Source organism: Ictalurus punctatus, chromosome 25, assembly GCF_001660625.3.
Source record: "Ictalurus punctatus breed USDA103 chromosome 25, Coco_2.0, whole genome shotgun sequence".
NCBI classification, from domain to species: domain Eukaryota; kingdom Metazoa; phylum Chordata; class Actinopteri; order Siluriformes; family Ictaluridae; genus Ictalurus; species Ictalurus punctatus.
In genome coordinates, this window is record NC_030440.2 from 12,931,657 (window position 1) to 12,955,788 (window position 24,132).

At 39.2% G+C, this 24,132-nt stretch overlaps 2 protein-coding genes across 8 annotated transcripts in view; one reads left to right on the top strand and one right to left on the bottom strand.

Annotated features, from left to right (window-relative positions):
- Nucleotides 1–209: 209 nt before the first annotated feature.
- fzd3a (frizzled class receptor 3a) lies at nt 210–18,427 on the bottom strand. Of its 6 annotated transcripts, none has more exons than XM_017455716.3 (7): nt 18,373–18,427; nt 14,726–15,176; nt 8,034–8,230; nt 6,468–7,485; nt 4,826–4,974; nt 3,798–4,043; nt 210–1,171 (listed from the first exon to the last, which is right to left on the bottom strand). In XM_017455716.3, exons 2-7 carry the CDS (start codon nt 14,942–14,944, stop codon nt 913–915), a joined length of 2,088 nt encoding a protein of 695 aa, XP_017311205.1. In that variant the 5' UTR covers nt 14,945–15,176; nt 18,373–18,427; the 3' UTR covers nt 210–912. The 6 variants fall into 6 exon arrangements, 5 of the variants coding, with proteins under 5 accessions (XP_017311205.1, XP_017311210.1, XP_017311209.1 ...); XM_017455721.3 differs by lacking the exon at nt 18,373–18,427 and adding an exon at nt 17,601–17,705 and having other exon boundaries at nt 210–1,168; nt 3,798–4,040; XM_017455720.3 differs by lacking the exon at nt 18,373–18,427 and adding an exon at nt 17,601–17,705 and having other exon boundaries at nt 3,798–4,040.
- Nucleotides 17,973–24,132, top strand: part of fbxo16 (F-box protein 16) — a 7,818-nt gene continuing 1,658 nt past the window's right edge. The window contains exons 1-7 of one of the 2 annotated variants that reach the window (XM_017455723.3): nt 17,973–18,101; nt 19,502–19,596; nt 19,733–19,768; nt 19,866–20,072; nt 21,064–21,228; nt 21,472–21,722; nt 21,970–22,072. In XM_017455723.3, the coding sequence (XP_017311212.1) occupies nt 19,504–19,596; nt 19,733–19,768; nt 19,866–20,072; nt 21,064–21,228; nt 21,472–21,722; nt 21,970–22,072 (855 nt within the window). In that variant the 5' untranslated portion in view covers nt 17,973–18,101; nt 19,502–19,503. Of the gene's footprint in view, nt 18,102–19,479; nt 19,597–19,732; nt 19,769–19,865; nt 20,073–21,063; nt 21,229–21,471; nt 21,723–21,969; nt 22,073–24,132 lie in introns of both variants that reach the window. The other variant, XM_017455722.3, reaches the window with a different exon arrangement.

The window sequence follows — 24,132 nt, forward strand, 5'->3', positions numbered from 1 at the left end:
ACTTTTGCAAGGTTAAGGGTATTTTCTATGACGAGAGCTCACTGCAGGCTATTTTTTTTTTTTTGCGCAGATATTGAGCAGAAGATGAACGAAATCAATGGATAGAATCAATGTATTTCTATAAACAGAAGGTGATGTGACACTGGGGATTTTGTTCTGTTCTGTTATTTCATTTGGCTGAGAAATAACACTGGACCTGCACAAATCGGTCAAATTTCACAGTTTATAAAATTGTACACAACTGAGATCTACTTCATGTTAATGAGACACTGTAAATGAGAAGAATATTCATTTTCAAGACCAAACTTTACTCCTATCCGATAACTATAAAGTGAGACGTTACAGTTTACTCGTCAATTTATTCTGAACTATTCTACATCAAATGATTCTACGTTTGCAGCAAGCAGTTGAGTTTCAGTCTGTCTGTTTGTTCTGTAATACTGCTCTTTACATGCCAAATGTTTATCACCAATAAAACATTCATTCACGCACGCCTGTTGTACTTAGTCATGTGAGAAATCGCGTGGAACTTCAGGAAGAATACGTACGGAATGTGTCAGTCTAATCCAATTCTACACAAAGTGCAATAGAGGAACAGTGGAACAAAAATCTCTTTCCCTCTCTGAAGGTTCTTAAAAAAACACATACAAAATGTACACAAAAGTCTAAGCCTGAACATAAAGCAGCAAGTGCTTCAATACAGTATTAAAAATGTAATATAGCAAAAGCCCTTAGTGTTTACCCTGTCGATACTGAAGCTCTTCGATCAAAGAGCTTTCCTAAACTTCCTGCTGCGTCTGCATTTAATGCTGTATCAGGGCTTGCAGTTCTGTTTGATGGCGTCCGTTTGTCATCCCTGAGCAGGAAAAACCTCTTCAGCATGAACGTTTATAAACTTGCCGTTTGTAAAGTTCAAGGAGTGCCTCCGATTTCGTCGGTGACGGAGTGGATACCGTTAACAGGGCCACTTTGGACTGCTGGCTGCGTGCTGCTGAGGTCCCGGATGCTGGCGTGTCGTGACTGGCTGTCTAGACGCTGTGATCCGCCGTGTCGTGATTGGCAGTCCAATCGAACTGTGCTGCTTTGCTGAAGCTGCTCATGCAGGCGGGATACACTGACGTGGGGGAGGCGGAGCGCCTCTGCACCATGGACAGTACAGGCTGTGTACCTGCTTTGAGAAATGGAAACAACACAGAGCAAGTGAGTGGTTTCTGCACTGATCTACATTCTGCTTGCTTTTTACATTACTGAAGTAACTGTATATGGAATCATGAGTGATCACCAACACTGGCTTTCCTACAGAATTTACTTCCAGCTATAATTCAACAAAGCTGATTCAGCTAATGGAGTTGCCTGATTGTCTAGGCCTGTGTGTATGAGCAATGCTGAGAGTTGAAACTCTGAATGGGTCACTGGGCATGTGCACCTCTGTTGCCTCGTTTCACAGTGACTTAGTGGAATGGAGACGTGAATGATGCATTATGTAAACGCGTATGAATAAATTATTTTATCTGTCTGTTTACATATTTCCATGGGGACTTATGCTGCAATCCATTGTACTTGGACCTTGGAAAAAACCCGACCTCTGGCACGGAAAACTGCAATGGAATGGTCATTCAACTCGGAATTAAAAGTCAGGAACTTGGGCAAAGCCCACCTAGCCCGAATTTTCCAACAAAAACAAACCTGGTGTCACAGAAATAAGGCGGTGCACACAGTCAATGATGAACAGAATTCTCTTTGCATTACTTTCAACTAGAGATGCACCAATACTAAATTCCTCAGTCGATACCGCTAACCGATAGTTCTGCCTTTTATACCTTCTTATAAATTAAAAACAATTAATTCCACAATTCTGAAGGAAGTGCAAATAAAAACTTTATTCTCTCCATTTGAACAAGTTGTTTCACAGTAACTGGTCTCATAAACAGAAAACACATTACTCACATTAACATGAACACATGACCTAAATTCTGAAGATTAAAGTAAGATTATTAACTTATTGAATGTTATTAATTCATATTAACATTGACTGAATTCTAAAACACCTCCTGTTAGTCTCACATTCACTCACCACAACAAAAGCATTTCTACTTCATCACTGAACATCAAACTGGTAATATACAATATCAACTTTATATATAATAACATTAACTGGATATGAAATATACTACTCTACAAATATATTTTTCTGTGAAATATATATATATATACTTTTTTGTCAACTCATCTTCATTTAAATCTTTCAACGGTGTACTGGCCCTTTAATTGAGCTCGAGCAGCATGGCAAAAAATATTTTAGACTCGATGATGAAACTCCCGCTTCACTGTTGCAGCATCCGGTGTAAAATTTTAGCAGTGCAGAGATTACAGAGATTACACACTGCAGTTTTGTCGTCATTCCACACAAGAGGCATCATCTTTACACACAGCACGAAATCGATGTGTTTTCCCGCCCTCTTTTGATTGACAGGATATAATCGGCACTGATCATCGGATATTTTCAAACTATTTTCAAGGCTAAAATAGCCTTTATCGGCCGATACATCGGTGCATCTCTACTTTCAACCTCATAAAACTTGATTTTACCTGCTATGTAGCTTTAGTGTTGTGAAAAGGTGTTTTAACAGCTTTGTAAGGTTAGATTTGTAACATAATTCTGCTGATTTCAGCTCAAATTTACTAACGAGATAAAAACATTGTGACAATAAAAAATTTATGAGCAAAAATGAACAAGCCAGTTATTATTATTATACATCTCTCTTTGGTAATCACACAGTAATCATTTACATGTACATCTTAATATGTTTATAAAATTCAGAGATTAGGCATCCAAATATAATTTCCTTCTGGGCATCCATGCACTGGAATGATTTTAGTGGCACCCTTAGGTTAAAAAAAAAAAAATCTTATGTCTATTATTTTTCATAAAAAGTTCTGAAAAATGAATTGTGGTTAATTAGCTTAATCTCAAACTGAAAATATGAAAGAAGTAAACAAAACTAAGAAAATAAACAAAAACTAGTTTCACTTTCACTTCATGTTATGTGCTCACTATAACCTTCTTGTCACTCAAAGGGAAAAAATCTCTCCAATTCTGCTTCGACATCATTTCTTGCTTTCTTTATCTAACTGATTTAATTAGTATGACATTTTTGTAATGTAGGCCTAGTTTAGTCTACTTTACAAAGGTTCTATCCATGCACAGTACAGTACAAATGTCCAGGACCAGTAATTAACAACAAAATTTACTTTAATTTCCAGTTTCCAGAATGCTATAATCAAGGAAATTTAAAGCAGAGAGGAACAATATGTTCTTGTAATTTAACAATTTGTACTTTTGCTAGAGTGCAAAAATAGGAATAAGTAAGTAAGAATAAGACATACGTAAGAATTCCCTCGTCTCTCTAGCACTTGTTTGTTAACTACCTCGATCAGGTTACGGAAATCCAAAAAGGTGTCAGGTAATTGGAGTGGAGAGCGAAGTGCAGCAGCCTGAAGTGTATTACATGCTCCTTACATGCTCACATGCTCTGTTAGCTGAGTTACACTGTATAGGTTCTCTCTAATGACAGCAGTAATACAGATCACAACATTTCACTTCAGGTCATTTTGTCTTGTTCTGTGTCAAACCTGTTATTAAACTGAAACGGCCATTTTGGAGCCAATTCAGAACTATGCTCTCAAGGAGTCAAGCCTGAAAACTCTGCTCAGCAAACACTCATGGTACTCAAACATTTATATATAATACTTTAAACATACAGTCATGCTGCTCGGTAATCATCGTGCTCCCTCACCTGCCGTCGTGAGACTGGCGCCGGCTGCTGTGGAAACTGCTGGCTTTGCTGTGCATGCTGCTCGGACGGCTGCTACCGCTGTGTGCCTCATCCAGCATGGCCAGGTGGGTGGAGGAGGCATGGGTGGAGGTGCCCTGTGTGGAGGTGCCACGGGATTGACGCACCACGGTAACTCCAGGCTCGCGGAGCAGCAGCTGAGTAAAGTCAGGCTCCTGCAACACCTGTTTACTGTCGTGCACCACACTGCTGGTGTGCAAAGGGAAAAAAAAGAACACAAGTCAGAGAAAGAACATAAGGAGGAGGGGCGGGAATAGAGACATGCAAGAGCCGGGGAGGACAAAAAGGAAGCGCTAGTATTTATAATTAGCAATTGTTGATAAATTCCTTTTACCTGTATCTGAAAAAAATTGTGTCCAATCTCATAGAAAAACAATACAGAACTGGACAATTAGACTGGACACTGCTATTTTAGGCCATTTTGGATAGGGATGCTCCAATCGATCGGCCGCCACTCGGACTCGGCCGATAATCACGTCCTATGACTCGATCAGTAGTCTCTAAATTTGGCCGATCTCACAAACCGATTGCGATCTGATGATGTAAAACACATGATCACATTAAACCTTAGCGCCGCAGTCATGTCATCACCAGTGTGGAATTATTACGAGGTCTCAGGAAACAATGAAAAATTCACCATTAGCCGTGTATTTTTAAAGGCCTATTAAAATGTTCATTGTAAAATGAATATTTGTTGTGCTGATTTATTTGATTCTCAATTAAAACAACAATCTACAACATTTCTGTAGAATAATATAACCAAGGCAACATCTGTGGTATTACTTTGTCTGAAGAAAAAAAAAAGGTTAACAGTGATGTTCAACAGAAAGCTTACATATCACTTATATAAAGCTTGAACGATTGGGATCGGGATCTCGATGACAAGAAATTCGATAATCGGTATCAGCTGCAAAAATCCTGATCGGACCGGCCCTAATTTTGGGGACAGCTTATGTTTTCAGGAGACTCACTCTTTTTTGTGATGGCCATGAAAGAAGCTGGCCCACTCAAAGCAGGTCTTCTTACTGCCCACCCAAAAGACAGAGGGGATGCCCACCACCAGCATCATCAAGTACTTAATGAGGAACAGGGCAACATTTGGCCTGCTCATCTGCTCCACCTGTACAGACAACAGTCCAACAATTAGATGTCATCTAATATTTAACTAATTATAATGTCACTGAAAGTGACACCTGAAATATTCTCCTCAAGAGCCTCAATTTGTTAGGCACAATATTAAACCAGAATGTTTAAATTAATAAATCCCAATGGCATCATATAATTCTGAAAACAATTGGACTGAATCCAGTCAAGGTATCCAGGCGCTCCCACAGTGACTTGGATGACCTTGGAAATGGATGAGTAACTGATGCAATAAATTGAAAATATTTTATGTGTAATTATATACACTACCAGTCAAAAGTTTACACACACTCATTCTTTATTTTTATCCCCCCCCGACATTTTACAATAATAATAAAGTCATCAAATCTCTGGAAAAACACAAATGGAACTATGGGAATTATGTCGTGATAAAAAAAATCCAAAATAAATCAAAAGAATTTAATATTTTAGCATCTTCAAAGTAGACACGATTTTTGGCTAGAATTTACAGAAATGTATTCTTGGCATTTTCTCAACCGGTTTCTTGAGGAATCCCCCTGAGATGCTTTTTAAAAAGCATTAAAGGCATTCCTACCTACGCTGGACACTTACCATCCAGGTGGATGCTACACACTAGTGGTGGTTGAGGAGGTCCGCCCCATACTATGTAAAATGCTTTGAGTGTATAGAAGAGCGCTATATAAATATAACTGTAAAAAAAAATTAATTCACTGTAGATGATAATTACTACTACTAATATGGCATACATACTGTACTGTATACTACAACAAAGTTATCCTGTGTGTGTGTGTGTGTGTGTATATATATATATATATATATATATATATATATATATATATATATATATATATATATGGAGTAATGGGGCCCTGTTAAAAACAAATTTAATGGCTCAGCAGCCCCCCCCCCACACACACACACACAGTGTCTCAGTGCATAGCAAATCAGTGTAAACTGTCTTTTCCAATACAGCTGCCTCTCTGTTGTACACACATACAGCTGCTTCTGTTTATCTACTGCACCAAATTCATGTTATTGGTCAAAATCTACATTATAGCCTATTTTTTCCAGACTATATGGAATCTGGACAAATTAGTACATGAAAATGGTAATATAAAAAATTCAATATAATGTTTCATTATAATCTATTTTGGGGGGCTTTACACACATTTCCAGTAAGGAATCTTCTCATGGAGATATGAGAGAAAAGGCAGAATGTGAGAGAGAGAAAGAGAGAGCTACATACATGCATGAGTGCTTGAATGCATGTGTGTGAGAATATTTAATTTTTAAGAGCTAATGGTAAAGATTAGGAGTTGGTTTGAGGCTTGTGGATAACCGCAGTGATGCATTATGGTAAGTTTAGTACTAGACATCACTTACTGAATGCCATTTGTCTAAGTAAATATAGCGCATGACAAATAAATTTGTGAAAATATTAGAAAAGTTTTTTATCTCGCTGCTTTGTATACACTTTGTGTATCCTACCTTGAACGGGCAGGGGATGTGGTAGTTTCTGCACTGCTCCTGCACCCATGTTATCTCCCACACTGGCCTGTAGCTCTGCTCGTACATGAAGCAGCCAATCACCATCAGCAGCGGCACCAGGTACAGCACGGAAAACACGCCTATGCGGATCATGAACTTTACCAGCTTGTCTTGATTCTCCTTGTCCAGGGGGATCTCCATACGGACACGGTTCAGTGCCACAATACCAGCCAACAGCAGCACAACTCCAGCAGTCACAGCCAGAGCTAGAGGGGCCAGGAGGAACCAGCGCAAAGCGGTGAGATCATAAAGACCCACAAAGCACACACCACTCACACCGTCACCCTCCACCCTGTTCAGCGCCATGAGTGTGACAGTTAGCACGCCAGGCAGTCCCCAGGCTACTGCGTGGAAGAGCAGTGCTTTCTTCTCGATCGCCTCGCTTCCCCACTTGGGTACAGCAGCCAGGAACCATGTGACAGTGAGCACAACCCACCACGCACTGCCAGCCATGGTAAAGAAGTAGAGGGCCATAAAGAGCAGCGTGCATGCTTTGTTATGTGAGCCCTGTGTGACAGTGGCAGCACGGAAATGTCCTGGTGCCGCCTTGTTGCATGCCACGCGCTCCTCCAGCAGGAAGCCCAAGAAGAAGACCAACGATACCATCATGTAGCACACGGAGTAGAAGACAATGGGACGCTCCGGGTAGCGGAAACGACCCATGTCGATAAGAAAGGTAAGGAAAGTGAAAAGCGTGGCGGACAGGCAGATGATGGACACCACAGCGATGAAGTAGCGGGCAAAGACAAGCTCATCCCTGCTGAAGTACATATTTGGGCATGGGGGTGAGCAGTCACGAACACCTAGGAACCTGTAGCCCAGCTCAGGGTCGACCTTCAGCTCGCGCGGGCACCAGAAGCCGTAGTCGCGTTGTACAGACAGGGGAGATTCCGCTGTAGAGTTAGCACTCGACAGGAGGTCCTCAGCTCGTGGATACGGCTCGTCACATTCAGGAAACCTGGGACATGATTAAGAACATATGATGCCTCATAATTCTGCCATCTCCATAATTAAGGATTATAGAAAAAATTTGTAGATTAATTCAAATGTGTGACTGTTGGGGAAAGTTAATTATTTATTTTCAATCATTATTGATCTGGGACAATAATTAGGGTGTCACAAAAAACTTAATCTCGATTTGTTTCAGAAAATGAAAAACAACAACAACAACATCATCATCAAAAAGCTAACCTGTAAGTGATTTTGAACAATGAGTTATCAACAGAAGAACAGAAATAATGTCACAATGGATGATTTGACCAGCCGTTAATGCTACCGGTTTCCCTTATATGATTAACGTTTTATGCTAAATAGCAGTTATTTTTGCTCAGGTTTTAGGCTACAGCAGTACAAATGTGTCAATAAATCAGTCATTCAAAATACAGACGAGCCATTCACAAACATCCACTAGGAAAATGTAGCTACCAGTAATGTACGAATTTGATAAATACACATACTGTTCTTTCATAACTTGTAAAAATTAAGATATAATCCGATATAATTTACCGGTTGCAGGCCATCTCTTCAGGCCAGCTTAATCCAAAGATGTCCATGAGCTTGTAGCAGTCACTCTTGGCCCGCTGGCACAGCTGGCGACATGGCAGGGTTACACGACCATACTCCTTACACACTGGCGCGTAGAGGGCACAGAGGAATGGACGTATGTCAGCCGAGCAGTCCAGGTTCACCATTGGGTGGAAGGGCTAACGGGGGAGAAGGCTTCATTAGGGTGTCTTAAGGTACGTTCACACAGAGCGATTTTATCGCTGAAAGTCGCCAGCTGCTGTACTATAAAGTCACCAGTAGGTTACCATCTTAACATGGGTGATGCAACTAGCATTCCACTTTTGACAACAAACCAGTTTTCTTGTTGCTAAAATGAAACGTTCTGGAGTGAGAGTGATCTGATATAAAATTTACCAGTGTATTTATGCATCATAGTCTACAAGATGAAGGAGAAGCAGTGTGTGCTCTTTATCATTGCGGTCATCTATCTGCAGCAAAAGCGCAAGCGCCAATGAGCTAAGCTACGCTCATGGCCTTAGCGCGTGAAAAACAAAATAACAATAATGAAACAGACTCACTTTTTATTCCAGTCGAGCAAAATCCCAGTGTAGCTCCTATCTCAGTAAGTGAGTTTCATCACCAGGGTGTCACTCACTATATGTTCGATGGTGACCGGTTATGCTAGTGAGCACGGGTGTCTCTACTGTCTTCACTCCCATTGGTAGTCACTGCACTAAGTTGCTCCAAATTTGCATAAAGTTAAACTTTTCTCAACTTTGTCGCATCACTGGACACGCCCACATCTCGTCGCCAATGGTCGTTCATGTCGTCGGAAGTTGCCAGCTCTCATTGAAAATGAACGCTCTCTGGTCGCTTTGTCACTGCGAGTCGCTGTATGTGTGACTGCACCTTTAATCTTTTTTACTATATCACATTGGATAGCTGCTTTTATGGCTGCAGTGCAATCTATTTACAAATTTGACACCACTTGCTGAACTCAGAAGAACTCGGAGTTGAGGAGACCACCCCTAGCTCCCGAGTAGGAGTTCTGAGTTCAGGGGGTGTTTTCTTTCTTTTTTCCTGGTTGGAGGTCAGGAAATATGACTTCTAGTCGAATGCAGTATATGAGCCATGGAGCGGGACTTGAATATGCAAATTCCCAGCGGGAGAGAACTCCACCCAGTACAAGACATAGTGCCTCTCTGGCTTTGTGCTTTTGCTACAATAGCTTTGGGATGACCGTGCAAAATAAATCCAGCATTTGTAGATTTCACTTTTATATCCCAGTGAAAAGTTTCTGAACACAATGTACAGAATAATGTAATGTCATATAAATTACTTCCTGTTTCATTGGGTACAAATATGACTTTCTATACAAGTCATTATCAGTTAATAAGGTATTGTGTAGCTCTTCTTAACCATATAAACTGTGAAAAATTCATCTATGAGGATTAACACAGCCTGTACAGATTTATGAGCAATTTCACTTCTGAAAGTAACTTTAAGTCCATTAACAACCAGTAGAAATTAAACAAATCAGTAGTAAGCTTGTTACAGTCAGGCATAGCAGATGTAGGATGTTTTGTATGTACATATTAATAACTGGAGCACATTATTCCTAAAACATTTTCTCCTAAGCTGCCACCCAAACTGCTTGTAAAAAAGGATTAGGATGGATGTTAGTCTTGCCTATTTTGACACAAAGCATCCTCATCAAGGCATCTTTTCCTCACATCTAATCCATATTTAACATGGTAAATTCCGCTTGGATCCAGACTTGACGCAGACGTGACACATCAAAAGAGATGTAAGTGTGTGCACTATTCAAGTAGCTGATGGATATGTTGCCAGCTTCAAGTCTCGGAGTTCTATGTAAGAGAATGAAATTCTTTTTACGTTTATACTTTTTAAAGATTTTATTCATGTTCCCTATTCACTGTTTTCAGGACAGGGGCTGTGGCTAGTGAAGTTTTTCAATACATTTTTCCCAGTAATGGACCACAGTCCATTATTTTCCCAGTGATGAGGAATTTAATGGATGACCTCTTTTACCTTACGGTAGAACGTTGAATGTAGGTGAATTCAATAACTCCATTACATTTATATTTGTGTAGCCAGGCCAGTCAACTGAACAGATGCTAGCTGTAAAGGGAATTGAACCTGAACTGGTTCAGTAGACAGCGTTATTCTTGTTCTGGTCTGCACGATACTCACACTAGAATCCCAATGTGTGCATCTTGATTGTCGTCTGGGAAAAATCTGTCCAGTCTGTATTGTCATTGCCTGTTTTTGTTTTTCTTTCTTACCGCTTCTAAAAAGCCTTTTTATAAGCCTTTAAGCAAGTCAGAAGCTATGGAAGGAAATTTACGAGGTCAGGCTGGGCTTTCATACGTTATTTAGAATCAAATATATATTTCAAAAACAATACTTTTACACACGTATTATATACATGAATATTATGATGCATTCGACTAGAGGTTGTAACTTGTAACTCTTGACCTCCAACCAGGAAAAGCCAAAGAAAACCTCGCCCAACTTGAAATAAAGCTACTACTCAGGAGTTCAGGGGAGTCTACTCAACTACAAGTTCAGGAAGTGACATCAAATCAATATGGCTGATCACATCATCAGCATTAAACACAGCAGCATGTCTTACCTTGAACTAAATTATACTGTATATACACAAATTAGATTTAGATCAATCACCATACAGACATATTCACATGTTAAATCTGGAACATTGACTCTACAGTTCACTGTTTTGAAGAGGAAAATATACATCACTCAACCTAGTTCGGTGGCTAGCTTGCTGCTTACAAAAGATGACCGTGGAGTCGTCCATGTGTTTTCCCCACTTTGTACTTTGAATGCATGGAGGTCGCAAATGGCGTTATTCCGAATGCAGCTTTATAACATGCATATAAATGTGATTGTAAAACCGAAAAATGTCAGAATAAAAGTAGAAATTAATCTCTGAAGCTAGAGCTGAGCAATATGACAAAAATATCATATCACAATACTTGAGGACATTTCTATGATACATGATGTGCATCACGCTATGTAATTTAGCTAACAAAGTATGCACAAAACAGTATTCAAACAAACAAAGTTTGATGATACTTTACTTTAATGCCTACAAAGACAAAGAAAATAAAGTTTATAAAAAAAATTACATCCATTTAATTTTGTAATTATTAAAAACGTAAAAAATACATCACCATACCAATGATATCTCAGAAAAGGGTATTGCAAAATCATTGATTTATATGGTTATATCACATAGCCCTATCTGAAGCACATTTTTAAAACCCTTTTCATCTTTGACATTATATGGCACAAAGTCCAGAGAAGAGTGAGTTTTGAGCTGTAAAAGCTTCTCAAATACCCGGCACCTCAGCAGGTCATGCCACGTCTGCTGCTTATAACTCTTTCATTTTAACCAACAGGTCTCTATTTCTAGAACAGTCGCCTACTTTTGAAATTACTATTACTATTTAATCCTACCCGTCAGATTGTCCTACCAGGGCTTACTTCGCATGCGCACATCAATATTGCATCATTTTTGTCACGCTGAACAACACGCCCCTAATTTTTTACTACTTGCGCTTGGACTTGAAATCTGATCGGGTATTCTGCACCGTAAAATCATCCTACCCTTGCCTAATCAGAATCTCCAGCAAAGTTGCACTGAATTATTTTACGTAGTCACAGGCGCGAAGCAGAAACCCACAGTAGGATTTTTTGATGTGGTAGGATGGATCGATAGATATACGGTACGTACAGTAGGAAAATCTAACAAGGTAGAACAAATCGACACAACCCCGACTTTGTGGGAAACTGTCCTGGTCACTGATTTGAGCACAGCAGATGTTATCAACCAGGGTTTGATTGTAACTTCAGCACCGACAAACAACTCAAACTCAAATTCTTGCCTAAATTTAATTCCAGCATTATCTCTAAAAGGGTCAGTATCCGTACTAGGTATCGAGTATTGAAAAAGAACATCTATCACTAATCTACTCCCTAATCACAACTCTGTATCCAATCTAGTCTCATCCATCCATCCATTTTCTGTACTGCTTATACTACAAGGAGTCTGGAGTCTATTCCAGGGAACTCGGGGCACAAGGCGGGGGACACCCTGGACGTGGTGCCAACCCATCACAGTGCACAACTGCACACACATCGACACACTGCACACACCTTGGAAATGCCAATCAGCCTACATTGCATGTCTTTGGACTGGGGGAGGAAACATGGCGAGGGCGAGAATCGAAGCCCCAACCCCAGAGGTGCGAGGCAAACGTGCTAACCACCAATCGAAACTCATAAATTCTTATTTACATTTCCTCTCTGCAAACAAAGACGGTGCACAATTAAAAATCTCAGGAATATTTCGGGGTCAGGAAGAGGTCAGGAATACGCATTGTGACTCTTAAAATCTCACTGAGTGCACACAGTTAAGACTTCTATATAAAAAAATAAAGTATGTTATATATATATTTTAATTATATATGTGTGTGTGTGTGTGTGTGTGTGTGTATATATATATATATATACACACACACACACACACACACACACACACACATATACACATATATATAAAATAAAATCATACTGCTTTTGTTGTGTTTATCTAAATCAAATTGAATATTGTGCATATCCATCCCGCTGTCATGGCAACCAGTGATCCAGGCAAGGGCCCGCATTCAGTGAGGGGTCTCTATGGAGCAGGGTCAAAGGGCGTGGTGGTGGAGGGGAACCACCTCCTGAGAGAGAAAAGAGCCCTGTTCTTTTGTTGCAAGACAATTGGGACTCGTTTCCAAAGCAACTGCGCTACTTTATGTGGGGGAGGGATGAAGAGAGAGAGAGAGAGAGAGAGAGAGAGAGAGTAAAAGAGAGAGCGAGAACAGAGGAGGAGGAGGGGGAAAGAAACAGACATATAGTGGAAAAGGAACAAAAGACTGCGGTGTGGAAGGGGGAGTGATGGGTAAAACACTGGCTCAGGGTATACTGCGCTGGATGGCCAAGGTGTAGAAATAACAATATGCTGCAGTCTAATCAGAATGAATAAATGTTATTAATAATGTTGCTAGTAAGGATGCAATAACAAGACTGCTAAGACATTATGAGTAAACAAGATAAGAACATAGCAGTTATAGGTACATGAAAAATATATCTCTTTTGCAGGCAGAATATCCTGAAGATAACGATGCAGAATATTAATATCCACAGACGAAGGATCAATGAACAGCTTTAACGTAAAGAAATAATTGAGCTGTGTCACGTTACAGTGCTCGTGTTTTAATGTTTGTCTTTGCTGGGTAACTAAGGCTAAAAAAAAAGCAAATACTGGAACATAAAAGCAGCACTGAGTTGTCCATGACAACATTAATCCTGCTCAGATATCCCCGTCATTCTGTGAGCACAATGCTCCCTCATCCCCAAAACCCTTTAGGCAAACGTCTCATTTCACAAATGAGGTTACACAGAGTTCAGTCTACAGTGGTGCATTTGAAATGTGAAAAGTCGATTTTTTTCTAGTAAAATCAATTATTTAAATAAATAAAATAAACAAATAAAGGCACAGATTAAGAGGAACACTATGGTCCTTCTAGTCTCGATCTTGACTTTTCAACTAGTCTAATTTCCATTTAGTGTTCCCTGTCAGTCTTTTTTAGGCTTTTCCCCACCCATTAGTTCTGCCTTCTCCTGTACCAGAGTCACGATAAAAGGTTTATTATAAATAATTGAGTCATGTGCTGAAATCTAGGACATATAGTGCCTCAGAAAATGCCTCCCCTCGCTAAAGAAATAAAATAAAATAAAATATTTAGATGTCCTTACAATTATTTACAACATAAAAACGTCTAAAAACTGCATAATTGATATTCATTCACCCCCCCCCCCCTTCTTTTAGCAACATAAATAAGGACAATGATTGAATTTTTGAGAGATCACACGAAATATGTTAAACAGTTCAATCTTAAATCCACTTGTGTCCAATTGTATGCTTGCACAATTCATATCTGGAGATGTTAGGAGGAAAAAACGTTGTAGAAGGATAACACATCAAAGCTTTGAACCTTCCTAGGAACACTACGAAATCCAAAATAACAAAGTGGCACCACCCAGACATTACAAATGGGAAATAGGAGGACCTGATTTGAACACAAAATTTTGTGTTCTGATCAGACTAAATTGAGCCATTTAGTCGAAAGCTTTGGTCAATATTTGGTTAATGTTTTCCACAAACCAAATATAACCCAACACCCAGGTAATGCCATTCCTGTGATCAAGCAAGGTGATGGTAGCATCATGCTCTATGGTTTACAACAGGAGGAACTGGAAAGCTTATTGCCATCACAGTCAACATGGATGAAACCAAATATAAGCAAATTGTTGAGGACAACCTGTTCCAGTCAGCCAGATATCTGCATTTAGGGTGAAAATATATATTCCAGCAGCACAATGAGACAAAGCACAGAGCAAAAACATATATGTATGAATATGTATATACATATACATATAGGTCATTATGTTTATGTATGTCAATTCATATCTACTAAACTAAAACGTGAATGCAGCCTCTATAGTATGAGTAATATTTCAGCATATTTTAGCTTACATTTAATTTGACCATATATTTACTCACATATTTGTAAATGAAAGAAATGATGTGCCTGTACCTCCATTGCAAGGGCTGCAGTTTGCTGGTCGTAATGATTGAGCAGGTTGGGCATGAAGGTGGTGTTGTAGGGGAGACCCTGGCACATCCGCAGCATGATGGGCTCACACGTGAAGGTGCTGTGGCTGCCTGCTGACTGCATGTTGATAGCTGTACATGTTGTTAGCATGGAAAGCACAAACCAAGCAAGATCCATTGTCTTAAGCCCAGCCAGAAACATTGCAAGAATAGAATGATGTCACTGTGTCTCGGGGAGAAATAGGTGTTTGTTACAACAGCTAGAGTTGCCTCATTGACTCGATGAGAGCTGAAATATTCCGGAGGTGGTGTCAGTGGAGTAGGTGATCTCCATTGCTGTTCTGCTGTAACGAAACTAGGAGATCTTCTCAGTAGAGTTCCATCTTCGGCTGTACTTGCATGGCCTTTTTTCCTGGTTTACTGCCTCACCATGTCTGTAGAAGAAAGAGTGCACTAAATATTGGATGCAAAACCAGTGATGAATTATTTACTCAATGCACACAATGCTTTAGACTGCTTTGGCAATCAGAAACCAATCTTAAATCTAAAATAACCTGAATTAGGACAGTATTACAATCTAAATATTTGCCAGCTTAGATACAATTAAAATAACAGTAAGATAAATAGATAAATAGTAATGGTGAAGGTCACAGCCATTCTTTCTTTCAGCTTATAATGACAACATGATGAATACTGACAATAAGAGAAGAAAAGTCATTCTCAAAAATATCTTTCTGATATTTTTGTTTCTTTTTTTGTTACATATTTACAGTGCAGGGAAATTGTCAAGTATTTAGACAGTTTTGTTTTTGATATTTATAATTCTTCCACTGCATATATCCACGAAAAAAAAATTATGGGGAATAATGTATTCAGATAATATATATATATATATATATATATACACACACACACACACACACACATATATGGCAGCTAAGGCGTAGAAGCTTCCTAAAATTCTCAGGGACAACATTATTAAACAACAATTGAGTGGTAAAAGCTACAGAGCCATAGCAAATACCTTAAACTTCCCTGTTAGTACAACTGTTTAGATAATATGCATTTAAAAGCATTTAAATAGAACTCTGGCAAAAATTCAACGTGTTATATTTGGAGAAAGAAGTGCTGTGCGTATGATCCCATGAACACCACACCCACAGTGAAGCACGGTGTGGGAGCATCATGATATGGGGCTGCTTCCCTGCAATTGGTACTGAAGCAATACACATCATCAAGGAAAACATATTAGAGGAAAGGGCATATTAGAGGAAAATTTTATCTCATCAGCCAAGAAACCCAACCTGGGGAGGAGATGGATGTTTCAACAAGACAACAACCGAAAAACCTACAACCAACATAACTTAAGAAGGCACTACATGTTCTCACCAATCTCCTGACTTAAATCTCATTGAAAATTTACACTCTTTTAAAATTTGAAATTGATCCGTCAGAGGGAACCTTATAACCCTATGGAATCAAAGACAATTTGCCAAGAGGAACAGGCCAAAACTTAACCACAAAGAAGTGGAAGTATATAAAATAACAAAAACAGAAGTGTCTGAATAATTATTTCTTCAAGGGCTTGTTAAGAGATTAAGATTTCATCATAAGTTTTCCTCTAATCCGCAACAATGGCTTGGTGTTTATTAATACTGTGATACTGCTATGTGTAGACCAGGTTTTCATACTGTGAGAATTTCCAAAAATATTGGTATAAAATTTACAAAACAGAAAAATACTGAACAGCTGATCACTTTGAATGTAGAATTCTTTAACAGTTCATTATTGGCTATTCCGTAGCATTCTTGTCTCATAACACATTTAATTATGGTAAAAAACATTTACACACTATATGGACCATATACACATTTATGCACTATATGGCTACAAGTGGACACCTGATCATCACACCCATATGTGGTTATTCTCCAAACTGCTGTGGCAAAGTTGGAAACACAATTGTCTCGAATGTCTTTGTATGCTCTAACATTACATTTTTCCTTTCGCAGGAATGAACAGGCCAAACCTGTTCCAGCATGACAATGACACTGTGCACAAAGCGAGCTCCATGAAGACATGATTTGCCAAAGTTTGGACTGGAAGAACTCAAGTGTCCTGACCTCAACAGTGCTGAACACCTTTGGGATGAACTGGAACACTGACTGCACCCCAGACCTCCTCGCCAACATCACTACCTGACCTTACTAATGTTGTTGTGGTAGAATGAGCAAATGGAAAGCCTTCTCAGACAGATGAGTGGAAGTTATTACACCAGCTAATAGGGACTAAAACTGCAATGGCACATACAAGTATCATGGTCAATTTTGGTGTCCTGAGGGTGAGTCAACTGAAAGTCATATATATATATATATATATATATATATATATATATATATATATATATATATATATATATATATAAAATTTTATATTGTATATTGCAAATTAGGTTTTACATAACGCATATCATTTTTCCCTACATAATCTCCATTACGCTCACTGCAACGCGTGTTCCCGATAAAAACCCGAATTAAACTGTAATATTAAATTGTAATCTATGTCGCAATTTTGATAAGGTTTTTATTGGACTCGTCCTCATGTATTAAAGTGTAATGCAGCGTGTTCGTACTGCCTCGGCTTTAGACTCCTTATAAGAGAAAGTAGCTTATAACAAACACTAACGACATGAAAATGACAAACAGACACATGCATCCTAGCGGTATCACTTCCCGCAGCCTATCACATGCACGCACGAGCCATCTTCTTCTCCCAGTTTAACCCGACTCTGTTCTGCTTTGATCAACAAAAGCGCGTGCTTTAATTGGTTTGTTTGAGGTGAGGTAAGCTGATGCTACCTGAAAAAAGGCGTCTCCGTTATTGTTTCCTATTCCACTGGTTTTTCTGAACGAATGTAGGCCTTCGTACTTCTCCGGTCTGGAAGAATCACGCGCAGGACTCGCTCTCTAACACAGCGGCTCCTCTTTATCCGTGTGGAGAGTGTGCGTGTGTGTGTGTGGCGCGCGCGCGCATATTCATCGCGTCGAGCTACAACAGCCACGGCGCTGTCGTCACTCGAGCGCGAGCGAGTGCGTGAGTGTTAGAATCGCTCTTAAAGACAAGCTACCTGGTAACTCTGCTGTGATTAGGGTTAATCTGAATGAAACAGCCCTGAGAAGCGGTCAGTTTGTGTTAGTAGAGGTGTAGTGGTGTATATATTCGGTTGCCTGGAGCAGTGTGAAGGTTTAAAGAGGCGGTGCTAACACACTCTATGGAAACCAGTAAACTAAAAAAAACCCGTTCAACGGTAAATATAGTTCATGACTGTTCATGGCTGCTTCTGTAGGCTACTACTGACGGTAGGTCATTTCCTGGTTCCTTTCCAGTACTATAGAAGCTTGTGATATTGGTTTAATGCCTTTACCTTGTGTCGTAGCTGTAATGTGTAGTGTGTAATGTAATGGCACATTAATCAGGTGCAGTAATGAATTACAGCCAGGGCTGCTGGACAATACCTGAGTAGTTCTACTGGGTTATTATACTTAAGTATTATTTTGGTGTGTTTATACTTAACTTTGAAAACTGAAAACCTTCTACATCAGTGGCCACCAACCCTGGAGATCGACCTACCTGCAGGTTTCATCTCCAACCAAAATGTAACACACCTGTTTTAGCTGATCAGTACCTTCCTAAAGTGATGATTAGATGGTCAGATGGGCAGCATTATGGGTGGATCTGAAGTCTTCAGGAAGGTAGATCTTCAGGATCAGAGCTGGTGACCACTGTTCTACATTATACTACAACAGAGGTTCCCACATTTTCTGGGCAAATAACCCCAAATGGATTTTCTACAAACCTCAATTTTTTGGCCACACTACCTTTTTTTTAAAAATTATTTTTATTTTTATTTTTTTTATACAAAAACAATCCAGATCCTTTAGATATTTTTATGACTTAAAATTGCATATGTTTTTGATTTGGACTTTTTACGAATATTCAATTCGATTCAATTAAGCGCTTTTTACAATGGACATTGTCTCAAAGCAGCTTTACAGAAATATATAAACACTATAAATATCCTAATAAATATCACTTATGTTAAAAAGTAAATGGCTTGTCCTTTGTAGGAATACCATTAGTAAAAAAAAAAAACAATTAAAGCACGATACATGAAATAATTTTTTTAAAAAGAAGCAGTATTAAACCCTGGGTAGGACGGCAGTTCATTGCAGGGTAGGGTACTTTGCACACACTTATTCACACCTAGGGAAATAGGGTTAGCATAACATAGCATATAGCATATTAGCATAGCCAATCTACCTAACAGCATGATATTGGAAGGTATAATGTAAAACTACGCATAGACAGTAACTCAAGCTCAGGTTCGAACGCTAGAGCTGTGAGGTAGAAATGCTGATATAACATGCGTTTGCTTGAATTCACAATACGCATTTTCAGGGTATAAATCCACCTTCACATAGTTTTCATATGATTACATATTACTCACCTGTTAAAAACATGTAATCACATGGGAAATATGTGTTGTTTTGTTTTTGTTTTTTTAGCATAGAAGCATTGTACTTGGATACATTTGGGGTTGTGTCATTATCCATAACCATATACAATACTGATACAACTGAACTAATGGCTAATCACACAACTATCCTAGATTCCATTATCAAGTATACTGCTATACCGGTTACGTTACAGCTCTACAATTACCCCGTTATTTTACAGGAGTGTTTTGTATGTAACACAGGAATGGCATTCGCTCCTCGAGAGACACTTGGTAGTAAGATGCAGACCAAGCGGAGCTCCTGGACGCCACTAAACCACCACCTGTCCAACAGCCATGTACGTTCATCTGATCATTCTTAAATCATTTCAGAACAACAGTTCTTACTAGTTCTTCCTTTTTGAAGTGGTGATGCGTCTAAACTTTCCAGACATGTGCTTGTCTTCATCCTTTTGTGTTTGATCAATATTGCAGGTCTTTGAAGAGAGGAAAAAGCTTGTTGGCAAGTGGGTGAGGAATAAAATTCTGGCCTTTTGTATCTACTGTATAGCATACACACACACGACATTGCTTATTAAGCTTAGCATTGCACCAATCTGTTTCTCAGTTTGATAAGTGGTCCGACAGCCAGAGGAAGCAGGTGTTACAGGACTTCTTTTCCCGTTGCTCCATGGCCCAGATGAAGTATCTTAGACAGACTCTGTGCACTCAGGTGCCTGAGGACGCGCTGGACTTTACCAGTGTTCTGCCCAGGGTCATATCTCTCTACATCTTCTCATTCCTTGACCCAAGAAGCCTCTGTAGATGTGCACAGGTAAATAACTTCAACCACATGGGTAGAAGTTCATCTTTCAGTTTTCTAATACTATTCGAGTTTTATATTGCTTAACCAATTCATACATCAATTATTTTAAAACATATACAGATTCCTCTATTACTTTTACAAATTGCGCATCATATTTTTTTCTAAATATAACATATTAAAAAGTTTGCAGACTGTCTATGTGTAGGAATATCTTAAGTAAAAAGCTTTAAATCTAGGGGGAAATCTGTCTTTATTATTGTGTTGTATTGTAATAAAAAATATCATTTATGTCTTTATGAATGTGTAACACATGTGATGAAAAACCAAAGGAATGTTCCTTTCACTGTCTTACCCGTCTAGTGGGAGTATTGCTCACACACTCGCTGCATATCTTATGTACATCCAGAATTTTTAAAAGTGACATCCTCTAGACGAAACATCGGAGCCAAAACGTCCCCCGTCTGTCAGGTTTCCAAGTTGAATTGTAAAATCTTTAGTGATTTTATACACACTGATGTTAAAGACACCGACGAGTGCTGTCTCAAATAAGACTTTCCGCTGTTGTCATGAGCCGTGTCTCAAATTGAAAACTTGTCTTTTTTAACGGTCTTCATGAACAAAATTGCTTAAGATTCACATGTAGAATAAAGGTTGAAGATTATAGATATTGTTAATGAATCTAGAAATGTAATGTAAAATAAACGTTGAAGATTCTAAAATTATAGAAATTATCATTTGAACAAAATATCGCAATATTCTTGACATATTCTTCAATGTAGAAAATGTACGCATTACAGGATTATTGCATGATGAAGCTGATTTCAGACGTTTCAAAATCCGTCTTTCATAAAATCAGCCCGTCTAAAATGTGGACATGTACACCTGAAAGGGTTAACACTGCATTATATTTCCGTCGTTGTTGTACCCACAAGCACCATGTCCAACACAGTGCATAACATGGAAAGTAATGCTTGATCTACTTATTATGAACCACTCTAAGGTTAGCTGGAATTGGAAGAGCATGGTGGAGCTGGACCAAGTCTGGATGCCAAAATGCCTGAGACTGGGTTGGTGTATAACATTCACTCCTACACCATTTGAGCAAGGTGTGTGGAAGAGGCACTACTTAGAGACAGTACAGGGGCTTCATGTAAGCCGACCCAAGGTGAGACTGAATATAGAAGATATGTTTTGGTGGGCATGGCATAATTCTCAAGCTAGAATGAAATGTAACTCATAGATTAAGTTACTTAATATTTACAATTTATTCATTTATGCCATTTTTCAGGTCAGTGAGGAGGGTTGATGATTTGTGGAATGGTTATAAAGCTGTAATTCTGAGTTATCTCCATATCACAGTTATCTCTATAACACTACCATGTCAAATCCTTGGTTGATTTTTTCACAGACTCTCGATAAGGAGGGATTCATAGTTCCTGAAGTGAAGGCGATCGACAGTGAATTTGAAGAGCCGACTCTGGAGAACGGGGAATTGAGGCCCAGCGTCCTGAGTCAGCATGGGCGGAGTTTACCTGGCCATGCCTCAGTAACTTCAGCGAAAGGACTTCCACCGTGGAGAGACTCAGACAGACACCCCACTGACACAATACGCTTTAACTACTTAGACAACCTCGACCCAATCGAGCATGCAAGACAAGTGTAAGACAACATCCTCAGTTCCCTGTGCGCACACACACACACACACACACACACACACACACACACACACACACACACATACACGCCCTAATCTAACACAGACTGTCCTAAAATAGTAAACAGTTTATCATCCCCAGTGTGTCCTGTCCTCCTACTATGCAGTTCCTGTGTAAATGTAGAGCTTGTATATTGTATATGTGTGTTTAGTGTGAGTTGAGAAATTAAAACATCCTGGTTATTTCTGCAGACAAGCAAGAAGCAGAGGGACTAATCCCAATACATCACAAGAAAGCACACAGAAGAAAGCCCTGTCTGCCTCATCATACAAACGGTGCAAGGCCAAGTCTATGGTAAGCTCATGCAGTAAGACTTATTCCACTCATTCATACTCAGGACTTACTCTGATAAAAAGCATGGAGATTATACAGTGCTGTGAAAAATTATTTGCTCACATCCTGATTTCTTCTGTTTTTGTGTATGTATCATATGAAATTGTTTCAGAAATTAAAGCAAAATCTAAGATAAATCAAAGGTGTCCTGAGTAAACACAAAATACAGTTTTTAAACGATAATGTTATTTATTGAAGCAAAAGTTATACAGTACCAACTGGGTCTGCGTGAAAATGTATTTGCCCCCGTAGTTACTAATTCCGTGAATGTATGAAACTGCATTCATAATGGGGTTCAGCTGGACTAGACACAACCAGTCCTGATTACTGCAAATCATGTTCAATCAAAGCAACACTTAAATAGAACTTTTTCAACAGTATGAAGTTGGTTAAAAGGTCTTACTCAGTAACACACTGTGCCAAAGTTGAAAGAAATCCCAGAAATGATGAGGAAGAAGGTGATTGAAATACATCAGTCTGGGAAGGGTTACAAAGCTATTTCAAAGGCTCTGGGACTCCAAAGAAACACAGTGAGAGACATTATCTCTAAATGGAAAAACTTGGCACAGCAGTGAACCTGCCCAGAAGTGACTGACCTTCCAGAATTCCTCCAAGAGCACAACAACTACTCATCCAGGAAGTCACAAAAGACCCAAGGACACCATCAAAGGAACTACAGGCCTCTCTTACATCAATAAAGGTCACTGTTCATGACTCCACTATGAGAAAGACACTGGGCAAAAATGGCATCCATGGAAGAGTGGTGAGGTGAAAACCACTGCTAACCCAGAAGAACATTAAGGCTCATCTGAATTTTGCGAAAACACACCTCCTCAAACCTTTTGGGAGAATGTTCTGTGGATTGATGAGTCGAAAGTGGAACTGTTTGAAGACAGGGGTCCTGTTACACCTGGCATAAACCAAACACAGAATTCCACAAAAAGAACATCATACCTACAGTCGAGCATGGTGGTGGAAGTATGATGGTGTGGGGATGCCTTGCTGCTTCAGAGCCTGGGCAACTTGCACTAATTGAGGGAAAAATGAACTCTGCTTTCTACCAGAAAATCCTAAAGGAGAATGTCCAGTCTTCCAACTGGATTATGCAGCAAGACAATTCGAGCATGGTGGTGGAAGTGTGATGGTGTGGGGATGATCCAAAGCATAGGAGTAATTCCTAGTCCTAGAAGTAAGTGAAAGACTGTAAGTGAAAGACCCATTTGGACAAGCCTTTGAAATACTGGGAGAGTGCAGTCTGGTAAGACAAGAGCACAACTGAACTTTTTGGCTCTTATACTACACACCATGTTTGAAGAAGAAATGGCACTGCACATCACCCTTAAAACACTATACCAACAGTGAAGTTTGGAGGTGGAAGCATTATGGTGTGGGGCTGTTTTTCATCACATGGTACTGGCAGACTTCATATAATTGAAGGAACGATGAATGGATGGAATGAATGGAATCTGCTGCCATCCACCAGGATGATGAAGATGAGACATGGATGGATCTTCCAGCAGGACAACGATCAAAAGCATACAGCAAAGGAAACTCTCAATTGGTTTCAGAGAAAAAAAATCAAGGTGTTAGAACGGCCCAGTCAATCACCTGACTTGAACGCAATTGAACAAGATTTAAAGACAATATGTTTAGAAGAATGGGCCAAAATCACACCTGAATACTGTGGCCCATTAATTTCTTCATACAGGAAGCGTCTTGAATCTGTCATTACAAACAACGGCTTCTCCACTAAGTATTAAATACATTTCGGTTAGCGTGTTCAATACTTTCTTCCTGTGTCATTCCTCTTTATTACACATAACTTTATTTATGGACTTTAATCTTTGGATTTCTTTATATGTGTGGATTTCTTGAATTAATACCAAAATCTGGTGAAAATTTCACGTGAATAGCCTCATTGGAAATATATTGACTGAAAAAAATGTTGATGCATTCAATACTTATTTCCCCCACTGTATAATAGACCACTTTTCAGACAACCAACACAAAGTCTTTATTGA